We start from the raw sequence: 12,416 nt of genomic DNA, 5'->3' as shown, positions 1-12,416 counted from the left end.
TAGGCTACTAATATTAGTTATAATAATAATATAGGCTATTAGTAATAACAATAGTGATAGTATTAAAGATAGTAGTAGATATTTAAAATAATCAGACTAGGCTACTTACAGGGCAAAGGGCGCGTTATCACTGCTCAGCTGTTCGGTTATTAAATAAACAGTGCAGTTGCGCAGTAACCACGCGCCGCTTATCAGATACAATCACAGATTCTATGGATAGAATAACCCTTCAAAAAAGTGCGACTTATAGTCCGGTGCGACGTATATATGTTTTTTTCGTCTTCATAATGCATTTTTTGGCTGATGCGACTTAAACTCCGGAGCGACGTATAGTCCGGAAAATACGGTACTTAATAACAATTTTTGTGGTTTTGTTTTCGAGTAGAGTTTTTATTTCATTCTCGGTTGGTTCAGCAACACGCTCCGCCATTTTGTTTTTCTCTACTCATGGGATAAGAGCTGCTCTCCTAGTAGTCGAGTAGCCAATCAGACTCATATCCAGTGAATGTGGAGAGAATAAAACACATTACACAGGTTCCTAGAGAATGTTCACCAGGATCCTGATGATGCTCAGTTTGAGCGTGAACTGCGTGCAGTTTCTGTGCATTTGTCCATATGGGTTTCCTCCAGGTTCTCTGGTTTCCATTGAAAGGACTGGCGACTCTAAGTCAGATCTTCACCCAATCACCATTCTGGGTTAAATCTGACTCTGAAATGTAGTGTGTCACCAAAATCTGAGCTTGAGCTATTTTTATGTGTTAGCATCTTCCATCGATATTTTCTAAATCATTTATTTGGTTCTGCCCGGCACGTCCAAACCACTCGTATGTTAATGAGTATACTTTCGTTGTCCTGTGAGCATCATATCTTAGAATTTTAGGTTGGATTTGGTATTAGACAAACATTTAAGTCAATGATTGTGAAATATGCAAAAACTCTTACTGAACTGAAATTTAAACCACTTAAACGTGATTTAAAGTTGAAGTATACAAATTCAGATGTTCAGAATTCTCACATCGTCATAGCTGGCGATGTCGCCATCTGCACACTCGATGCCAAAAGCAATGAAGCAGATGACAGCGGCAACCCACATCAGACACTGCAGACCTCCAGCCAGCTGTCGGGCGAACTTAATATACTCGGGTGTCCCTTTGGGTGGTTTCAGCTCGTTGGGGCCGTCGCGCTCCAGGATCTGCTCAGCTATCCTCGAGGACATGCCCTACGACACGGTGCGACAGGGTTAGGGTTAGACATGAGGGTCAGAGCAAAGCCAAGTGTTAGTAACATGTTATTAAAGGTGTAACAACACACGGGACTGGCATTAATGGATATCAAATAAAATAAATAAAAAAAACAATGAAAAGGAAGTCAATATAAAACAAACAAATAAATAAATTAATTCAAGCATTGTACCCATTTTGGGAAAATACAGGTAAATATTGTTGAAAGTTTGCATCAGAGGAGACATTTATCAATCCAACTTCAGTACTTTGCCCATAAAAACATTGCAGGTCCTTGAAGTGAAATGCAAGAAAATTGAAAGCCCATGTAGAATCCCATTTTTGAGGAGACATAAGACACAATTTGGTCTGATTTATTTATTGATTTTTAAATATTATGATCCTGATCGTCTCTGAGCTGTTGGATGTCCTCAAACTTTTTTTTTTTTGCTATATTTGTGTTATATAGTTAAGAGTAGATGTATAATTTCATAGAATAAAAACCAGCTCTTTCTTTCTTTCTTTCTTTCTTTCTTTCTTTCTTTCTTTCTTTCTTTCTTTCTTTCTTTCTTTCTTTCTATTTTGCCTTTCCTGTTCTTTCTTTCTTTCTTTCTTTCTTTCTTTCTTTCTTTCTTTCTTTCTTTCTTTCTTTCTTTCTTTCTTTCTTTCTATTTTGCCTTTCCTGTTCTTTCTTTCTTTCTTTCTTTCTTTCTTTCTTTCTTTCTTTCTTTCTTTCTTTCTTTCTTTCTTTCTTTCTTTCTTTCTTTCTATTTTGCCTTTCCTGTTCTTTCTTTCTTTCTTTCTTTCTTTCTTTCTTTCTTTCTTTCTTTCTTTCTTTCTTTCTTTCTTTCTTTCTATTTTGCCTTTCCTGTTCTTTCTTTCTTTCTTTCTTTCTTTCTTTCTTTCTTTCTTTCTTTCTTTCTTTCTTTCTTTCTTTCTTTCTATTTTGCCTTTCCTGTTCTTTCTTTCTTTCTTTCTTTCTTTCTTTCTTTCTTTCTTTCTTTCTTTCTTTCTTTCTTTCTTTCTTTCTTTCTTTCTTTCTTTCTATTTTGCCTTTCCTGTTCTTTCTTTCTTTCTTTCTTTCTTTCTTTCTTTCTTTCTTTCTTTCTTTCTTTCTTTCTTTCTTTCTTTCTATTTTGCCTTTCCTGTTCTTTCTTTCTTTCTTTCTTTCTTTCTTTCTTTCTTTCTTTCTTTCTTTCTTTCTTTCTTTCCTGTTCTTTCTTTCTTTCTTTCTTTCTTTCTTTCTTTCTTTCTTTCTTTCTTTCTTTCTTTCTTTCTATTTTGCCTTTCCTGTTCTTTCTTTCTTTCTTTCTTTCTTTCTTTCTTTCTTTCTTTCTTTCTTTCTTTCTTTCTTAAATATTCTGATAATCTTTTAGCGATTGTATTTTCTCAAAAACAGACAATTATTATCCATATACACTAACCAGCCACTTTATTAGGAACACACACCCATCCACCTGCTGCTCTCTAATCATCCGATCTCTCGACAGCAGCACGCTGCATCAAATCACGCAGATACAAATCAAGAGCTTCAGTTAATGTTCACGATGTTCAAACACCAGAATGAGGAAAAACTGTGATCTCACAGTGAAGTGTGACTTTCTTTCTTTCACTGTGGTATGGGTGTTGGTTTGAGCAGGGCCGCGTTAACCCTTGCCGAGGCCCTGGGCAGACACCCCCCCAAGGCCCCACCCCCGTGGCCCCACCCCCGCCTGTTGTCAACTAGCGCTCAGCAAATTCACCCCCTCAGACGTGCCTGTCTAACTAGACACAGAAACTTAAATAATGACAGTGGCACAATTAGAAATACTATTGAACGATAAAACTTTATATCCTTCAACACCTATTTAATCGAGAAAAAGCAATGGTGAAACAGGCAACTGCATGGTGAAAAAATCCATCAGACATCACGGTTAACAAGTCTGGTTAACTAAAGTTTAGCCTCAAGAAGCCTTTGAATGAGTGAGTCAATGAACAACATGTCAAGAACATAACCGAGGCCTACAACAGTTTCTTTAGTATTCAGAACAAGAACATTCATTCGGTATATAACCGTTCGTTTTCATTTTGGAACCCAGGCGACTTTTAACTTGTGAAAACAACGAAAGAAAAATATCTTGCTTCTCAGAAATAAATCTCAAAATGTTAGGCTGTGTGAAACATTTCATCCTTTCACACACGTAATGTCCCAAACAGCAGCGGCACACAGCTTTGCGCATTCAGTTTGACAGCCATGGGTCAACTTACAAGGGCACTTTCCTACTTTTCTGGAAAGCGAAGTCATTAATTAAATCATTGAACTCAAGCTGGCGTAGCGTGTGAAGACATGGTGGACAGTGATCATATTGACAATGACGGGTGATTTATGCGACGGGACAAGGTGAGCTTCCTTACGGGTGGTGAAATGCATCAAAAATGTTATCGATATGATCAAAACTTCTGAAAATATCGTTTAATATTTTCCGATCTTGCTATCTCCGAGGCCCCCTAGTGGCCGAGGCCCTGGGCATCTGCCCATGAAGCCCATTAGGATAACGCGTCCTTGGGTTTGAGCCAGATGAGTGTTTTTGGTTTGAGTATTTCAGAAACTGCTGCTGATCTCCTGGGGTTTTCACACACAACAGTCTGTAGAGTTTACGCAGAATGGTGCGGAAAACAAACAACACCGAGTGAGTGAGTGAGTGAGTGAGTGAGTGAGTGAGTGAGTGAGTGAGTGAGTGAGCGACAGTTCTGTGGGTGGAAACAAACGCCTTGTTGATAAGAGAGATCAGAGGAAAATGGACAGATTGAGCTGATCAAGCTTTTTTGCCAGGAAGGATATAGTAACTCATATAATCACTCGTTACAACTGTGGTGAGCAGAAAAGCATCTCAGCATCCAACAGCAGAAGAACACACTGGGTTCCACTCCTGCAGCCAAGAACAGGGATCTTAGAATCAACAACAAGTTCCTATTAAAGTGGCCGGTGAGTGTGTATAGATATATTTGTGATGTTTTTATTGACTGTTGAACTTACAGGTACTAAAAAATGGACAAAAAATTAGGCTTACACCTCTGAGGGTGAAATGGCTTTTAGTTTTTGCCATGGCAACGTTTCCTTGCCGTATTTCTTCATATGTTTTTTCTATTTCTAACCCTATCAGTGAAATTTACGTCTCTGTGTGTTATATTGTTGTGAAGTGAATCTTACTTTTGTGATATTTGTCGTGTATCTGGACTCTAACTCCTCAATCGTGATCTCGTGGTCGTCCTGCACAAGTAAACGATCAAGAGAACATTACAGACATTCACATGGTGCTCAGTGGACACACACACACACACACACACACACACACACACACACACACACACACACACACACACATAACGTCTTTCCACTCACAATATCCATCTCCTTCTTCATGTTCTCCAATCGCTCCTTTTTCTTCATTTTTTTCTTTTTCTTGATCTTCACATCCATGTCCCCATCCATTTTATCCATCTCCACAAACATCTCGTAGGAGTCCTGTGAAGAATAAAAGAAATACTTGTTACTCTTTGAATCAAATTACTTGATTCTTTATTTCATTTCTCAGATTTCATTCCAGGATTTTTTTTTTTTTTTGTATTTCACTTACCGTTTTATTCATGGTGCTCAACCTGCTGTCCAAATCGATCAACGTCCAAACCTCAACGTTCTTCTCACCTGAAATCGTGAAAATATCCCAGTATCCCACAGACCCCTTGTTCTTAAAGCCCCCAGAAGAGTGCACAGGAGTGTGTTCTCAGCTGAGACGGGTTTATATACACGGCTGCCCCGTGTCCTTCACCAGGCCGACAGCATGTCCCACGCTGCCTTTCCAATGTCACCCTCATCACATAAGTGCCTGCTGCTTGTCTCTGCTTTATCACAATCAGCAGCTCTGATACTGAATAAATTCCCTTTTGTTTGAGAACAAATGTGTTTGCGCATGTAACACATGGAAGCAGAAGGTCATTGTACGCCATATGAACAAACGTGAACGTCTATTTTCACAAACACAATTTGTTTTTGTTTTTTTACATTTGTTGCAATCTTTACAGAGAAGAATAAAATCTTTTAATCCTCTTTTTCATTCTTACATGTATAAATATGTACAACCCCGATTCCAAAAAAGTTGGAACAAAGTACAAATTGTAAATAAAAACGGAATGCAATAATTTACAAATCTCAAAAACTGATATTGTATTCACAGTAGAACATAGACAACATATCAAATGTCGAAAGTGAGACATTTTGAAATTTCATGACAGCAACACATCTCAAAAAAGTTGGGACAGGGGCAATAAGAGGCTGGAAAAGTTAAAGGTACAAAAAAGGAACAGCTGGAGGACCAAATTGCAACTCATTAGGTCAATTGGCAAGAGGTCATTAACATGACTGGGTATAAAAAGAGCATCTTGGAGTGGCAGCAGCTCTCAGAAGTAAAGATGGGAAGAGGATCACCAATCCCCCTAATTCTGCGCCGACAAATAGTGGAGCAATATCAGAAAGGAGTTCGACAGTGTAAAATTGCAAAGAGTTTGAACATATCATCATCTACAGTGCATAATATCATCAAAAGATTCAGCGAATCTGGAAGAATCTCTGTGCGTAAGGGTCAAGGCCGGAAAACCATACTGGGTGCCCGTGATCTTCAGGCCCTTAGACGGCACTGCATCACATACAGGCATGCTTCTGTATTGGAAATCACAAAATGGGCTCAGGAATATTTCCAGAGAACATTATCTGTGAACACAATTCACCGTGCCATCCGCCGTTGCCAGCTAAAACTCTATAGTTCAAAGAAGAAGCCGTATCTAAACATGATCCAGAAGCGCAGACGTCTTCTCTGGGCCAAGGCTCATTTAAAATGGACTGTGGCAAAGTGGAAAACTGTTCTGTGGTCAGACGAATCAAAATTTGAAGTTCTTTATGGAAATCAGGGACGCCGTGTCATTCGGACTAAAGAGGAGAAGGACGACCCAAGTTGTTATCGGCGCTCAGTTCAGAAGCCTGCATCTCTGATGGTATGGGGTTGCATTAATGCATGTGGCATGGGCAGCTTACACATCTGGAAAGACACCATCAATGCTGAAAGGTATATCCAGGTTCTAGAGCAACACACGTTCCCATCCAGACGACGTCTCTTTCAGGGAAGACCTTGCATTTTCCAACATGACAATGCCAAACCACATACTGCATCAATTACAGCATCATGGCTGCGTAGAAGAAGGGTCCGGGTACTGAACTGGCCAGCCTGCAGTCCAGATCTTTCACCCATAGAAAACATTTGGCGCATCATAAAATGGAAGATACGACAAAAAAGACCTAAGACAGTTGAGCAACTAGAATCCTACATTAGACAAGAATGGGTTAACATTCCTATCCCTAAACTTGAGCAACTTGTCTCCTCAGTCCCCAGACGTTTACAGACTGTTGTAAAGAGAAAAGGGGATGTCTCACAGTGGTAAACATGGCCTTGTCCCAACTTTTTTGAGATGTGTTGTTGTCATGAAATTTAAAATCACCTAATTTTTCTCTTTAAATGATACATTTTCTCAGTTTAAACATTTGATATGTCATCTATGTTCTATTCTGAATAAAATATGGAATTTTGAAACTTCCACATCATTGCATTCCGTTTTTATTTACAATTTGTACTTTGTCCCAACTTTTTTGGAATCGGGGTTGTAAGTCTACATTCACATGCCAGCTCACGATGGATTTAATTTGCGAATACTTGGCAATGAAAACTTGTTCGCATCGCCACCAATGCATTGTGCGATGCACGGCGAATGTTCTCCAAGCTTCACAAATTGTTTTTTGGTGTGTATCCACCTCATGAGTGGCCAAAAACATCACAAAAAATTCAGTGCATGAACTGATATTTGGTGGCGATGTTTTCGTCGGCAATCTAAACTTCGAAAACTCGCAGACAGGGTTTGGGAAAACTTCCTGAAGTTCAGGGAAGCGTCAACACCAAACAATTCATTTTCATCAATAACCATTGCAGTGTGAGCATAGCCTAAGGAACAATCCACTGTGTGTTGTGCTGCTATAATAAAATAATCAGTGACAGCATGGTGTGATGAAGTGGACACTGAAGTCGATTCTTTTTCTATAACAGCATGTCTTGAAGTGTTTTATTCCTCTGACACCGCAGCAATTCACCAACAATTCCAATGTTTTTTTATTAAGCAAAGACTTGTCATCCATTTTGTTTTTATCCATTTATAGCTACATTTATTGATCTGGAACGGTAGCAAAACACACATGAGACTAGCAGCAATGTAGCAGCCAGACACCGTGGTATTTCATGACTTGTCGCTATGACAGGTGAAGTAATCGTTGGTGAGATGAAGTGAGCGGGTGCTGAATTAAACTAATCTTAAGTTTGAGGCGATGCAACTGTGGCGATGACCAATCAGAGTGAAGGATACAGATGAATGACAGATGATGCCAATATTGAGTTCTCCAAAATGGTTACCACGAAGAAACATGGGCGATGAGCAAATCGCTTTGTGTGTATGCCCCTTTATGCTACTTCAAACCAACCAACCAACCAACCAACCAACCAACCAACCAACCAACAAACAAACAAACCAACAAACAAACATGCTTCTCATGTTACCAAAGTGTAAACTCATCTATCCTGAAGATGTCTGAAAAAAAAATTAAATTTACTTTAAGTTTTTAATGTCAGATTTAATCAGTGAAACGTGCGCCATACAAGTCACTGTGAACGAGCTGTTACTATAGAAATGGTAACGTATTACTACAAGCACATTAATATAAACCTGCGATGAAGTGGAATTCCTCTTATTGACCTGACGTGTTTTATTCCTCTTACATGACAACAATTTACCAACAATTATTCATTTTTACTGACTAAATAATGAAATGTTATACTTTACAGTTATATTTAATGTTGTGGCTGCTGTGAAGCTGCTGTTTGAGAAAATAAATCAACATCTTCTGGCCAATCAGAATCCAGAATTTAATTTCTTTCCTTTTGAGTGTAATAACATGCTGTTATTTCTGAAATTTAAACCACCTCAGCTCGGCTGCAAGTGACTTCCAATTTTATTAAGTTTTTTTGAAAAACAACAATTAATGAATTTATCTCCACATGGCCCTAAATTCTGCGCTATTTTTTCCTGCTTCACCATGACCCAATTCAAGATACTACGTCATGCATCACATCCCGTGGTGGACTTTCCCCGTTCACGCAAGGTATTGTGGGATACAAATTTGAAACAGGAGAGAAAAATGGAGGACATGAGTGTGCGAATGAAATGTGAAAGAGCGACTACAGTAACGGAAAGTGAGAAGAAAAAACGTTATGTTATATATGAAGGAAAGGAAACACAGGACCAAACTAATAAATATTGGCGCTCAGTGAGCACCTCGGTGTGATCAGCTGTTCGTTTAGCGACAGAATGATGGAACTGTCAGTGCACGCTCAAAGGGAAACCTGTAGGTGGCAGTAACGCAACACTGTGGATGCCAGCTGCCGTAAAACCCAAAAGAAGAAGAAGAAGGTAAACCTGCGCATGCGCACACGGACTTCCTCTGTCTGCTTGACTGCGCCAAGCGAGCGAGTTCATGCACATTATTTGCTTTAATCCCCTCAAATTAAATAACTTCCCAGCCACAGAATGGCCTGATATTTTGTGAAATATTACAGAAATAAACAGATATCACAATCACCACATTTCAGACGGAACTAAATTTCACTGATTTTATGAAATCGAAAGGCCGTCTCACTTTAAAATAATCAAAGCAACAGGATTTGTGAATAAATATTTGATTATATTTATTTTAAATATTACTTTGTTCCAGGTTAAAGTTTTTAATGCATGATTGTGTAATCCAGAGTGTTAAATATAATTGTCAAATGGCCAAAAGATAAAACTGAAGTCACTTTCTGTGTGTGTGTGTGTGTGTGTGTGTGTGTGTTTGCCCTCATGGTGTAATTGATACAGTGTGTGTGTGAGATAAGAGCCATTTCCCAAGTAATTGGCCACAGTTATTGTTTGCTCACGGCATCCTGTGTGCGTAAGACTCAGTAAAGACGTCGTTTAAGCCACAGTGAGACGTCCAGTCCTCCTTTAGCTAATCACTGTCAACTCTGTTATCATACAAGTACTGTACCTGGAGCAATGTGTAATATTTTAAATTACACCACAGCACTGTGGAACAGTGCTTTTGCTCCTGAATTCTCCAATCTGATTGATCAGAATGTGTTACGAGTTAAAGGAGGAGTGCAGCTGGTTTATAGTCTCATATCATCTCATTATCTGTAGCCACTTTATCCTGTTCTACAGGGTCGCAGGCAAGCTGGATCCTATCCCAGCTGACTACGGGCGAAAGGCGGGGTACACCCTGGACAAGTCGCCAGGTCATCACAGGGCTGACACATAGACACAGACAACCATTCACACTCACATTCACACCTACGCTCAATTTAGAGTCACCAGTTAACCTAACCTGCATGTCTTTGGACTGTGGGGGAAACCGGAGCACCCGGAGGAAACCCACGCGGACACGGGGAGAACATGCAAACTCCACACAGAAAGGCCCTCGCCGGCCACGGGGCTCAAACCCGGACCTTCTTGCTGTGAGGTGACAGCGCTAACCACTACACCACCGTGCCGCCCCCTGGTTTATAGTATCAATATTAATGTTATTGGTTCTATGGTAACAGCTCGTTCACAGCGACCTGTACGGCGCTTGCACGCTCCACATATAAACACTGATATGGTGAAGTTTTCTGACATAAGGACACGCATATGTAACACTGATGGCAGGAGTCTCCAGTGTCAGTGCTTTGTCAGGTGATCTCAAAAACATCATTAATTACTCCCAAGAAATACATCGTAATGACTTTCTAATTTTTGTTTTTTACCTGAACAGCTCAATTATTATTGGCACCCTTAACATGGAAAAAAAAAGATATAATATGGTATATAATAAACATTTTTATGAGAAATTTCTTCTAGTATTTTCTTTTAAAGCCAAATGGAAATTATTGGCACCCCTAAAAATTTAAATAATTAAAGCCACCTATTTAAAAATAAATTAATAATAATAATAATAATAATAATAATAATAATAATAATAATAATAATTAAACCATCCTCCTTTAATGCTGTTATTGTTTCTCTACAGTATTACGTGCAGGGGTGCCAATAATTTTAAAACCAGTGTTTGTTTTTTTTTAATGCTTGATAAGATATTTTGGTAAAACAGTGTTCTGAGATACTGTACTGTACAAAAGTCTTAGCCCCTCTTCATTTTTTTCTTCATAAAACCTTTGTTATAGATTTCTGTTTTATGACTTCTACATTATCAAGTCAAAACATCACAAAAACATTTTAGAATTCCAAACGTTCGTTTATTTTCCAGCACAACATTAAGTATTACAGAAAAAATATATTTGTAATATGTCAGAGCAACATATTACATACATAAGAGAGCACTTTTAAGATGAAAAAAAGAAAACATAATGAAGCCTAGTGGAAATTTTTTTGGGGAGAATGAAGACGTGAGTGTGACCGTCAAAGTGTCCAGAAGAACTGGGGCTGGTTCTGGAAGATGCTCAGTAAAACCTACAGCTCATTTCCGCATAAAACTGCACTCACTGGACCTCAGACTACTATTTTTTTTAAAGCAAAGGGTCGTCTCACACCAAATACTGACTTTGTTTCATTTATTACAGCTTACTGATTACTGTTTATAGTATTTTTTAATATTGAAACATTTCATTTCAAGTTGTATATAAAATCCCGAGAATAATCGGATGATGATAAAGTGTAAAAATAATTGATTTTCTTTCTAAATACAGGTTTTAGAGATTTTAGTTCCTACCTAAGCTTGAAAAAAGTTTTAAGTCAGATTTCATGAATATTGTTCATATTTCTGATAATCGAAATGTGTTAATATAAGATGCCCCAGGTGTTTAGAGCTAAATTTCATAATTATGTGACTCATTATTACTGAATAGTTAAAATTATTCACACATTCTACACACATGGAAATCAAAACTACAAAATGTCTGTGAAGATTCTCAGTCATCCAGGTCAGAGTAAACTGTGGGTGGTAAAAGAGAGCAACTGGACTTGCTTGAAGATTCTTGAAGACGTTTCACCTCTCATCCGAAAGGCTTCTTCAGTTCTGAAGAACCGAAGAAGCCTTTCGGATGAGAGGTGAGAAGAAGCCTTTCGGATGAGAGGTGAAACATCTTCAAGAATCTTCAAGCAAGTCCAGTTGCTCTCTTTTACCACCTGAAGAACTGAAGAAGCCTTTCAGATGAGAGGTGAAACCTCTTCAAGAATCTTCAAGCAAGCCCAGATTCAAGAATCTTCAAGCAAGTCCAGATTCTTGAAGACGTTTCACCTCTCATCCGAAAGGCTTCTTCAGTTCTGAGTCCAGTTGCTCTCTTTTGGTGCCAAATGTTCAGCTCTGAAGAACTGAAGAAGCCTTTCGGATGAGAGGTGAAACGTCTTCAAGAATCTTCAAGCAAGTCCAGTTGCTCTCTTTTGGTGCCAAACGTTCAGCTCTGAAGAACTGAAGAAGCCTTTCGGATGAGAGGTGAAATGTCTTCAAGAATCTTCAAGCAAGTCCAGTTGCTCTCTTTTACCACCTGAAGAACTGAAGAAGCCTTTCGGATGAGAGGTGAAACGTCTTCAAGAATCTTCAAGCAAGTCCAGATTCAAGAATCTTCAAGCAAGTCCAGATTCTTGAAGACGTTTCACCTCTCATCCGAAAGGCTTCTTCAGTTCTTCAGAAGAACTGAAGAAGCCTTTCGGATGAGAGGTGAAACGTCTTCAAGAATCTTCAAGCAAGTCCAGTTGCTCTCTTTTGGTGCCAAACGTTCAGCTCTGAAGAACTGAAGAAGCCTTTCGGATGAGAGGTGAAACGTCTTCAAGAATCTTCAAGCAAGTCCAGTTGCTCTCTTTTACCACCCACACAAAACTACAAAACACTATCCAGCTGATTTATTATTCTCACTGGCAGGCTCTGTGCCATTTTTTATGGCATCATAATCATAAACCAGATGGTCTACAATAAACCAGCTGAACCCCGAGGTTATCTGCAACTCAGACGTGACTGGAAATGGAAAAAAAACCCCTATGTAACAATGAGGAACTTGTGGGAAATGGGAGTGACGTTCCCAGCTTCTGTTTCAGGGT

The 12,416-nt window shown here is 38.9% G+C and overlaps 1 protein-coding gene across 1 annotated transcript in view; it reads right to left on the bottom strand.

Annotated features, from left to right (window-relative positions):
* Positions 1–4,849, bottom strand: part of LOC132867492 (potassium-transporting ATPase alpha chain 1) — a 38,512-nt gene extending 33,663 nt beyond the window's left edge. Inside the window, exons 1-4 of the mRNA XM_060900438.1 lie at positions 4,838–4,849; positions 4,603–4,725; positions 4,411–4,470; positions 1,016–1,219 (exon numbers count right to left, since the gene is read on the bottom strand). Coding sequence (XP_060756421.1) covers positions 1,016–1,219; positions 4,411–4,470; positions 4,603–4,725; positions 4,838–4,849 — 399 coding nt within the window. The remainder of the gene's footprint in view (positions 1–1,015; positions 1,220–4,410; positions 4,471–4,602; positions 4,726–4,837) is intronic.
* Positions 4,850–12,416: the final 7,567 nt, after the last annotated feature.

Source organism: Neoarius graeffei, chromosome 19 (genome assembly GCF_027579695.1).
Source record: "Neoarius graeffei isolate fNeoGra1 chromosome 19, fNeoGra1.pri, whole genome shotgun sequence".
In the NCBI taxonomy this organism is placed as follows: Eukaryota; Metazoa; Chordata; class Actinopteri; order Siluriformes; family Ariidae; genus Neoarius; species Neoarius graeffei.
Note: the sequence above shows the minus strand (reverse complement) of the source record. Positions and strands in the feature narration are given on the sequence as shown.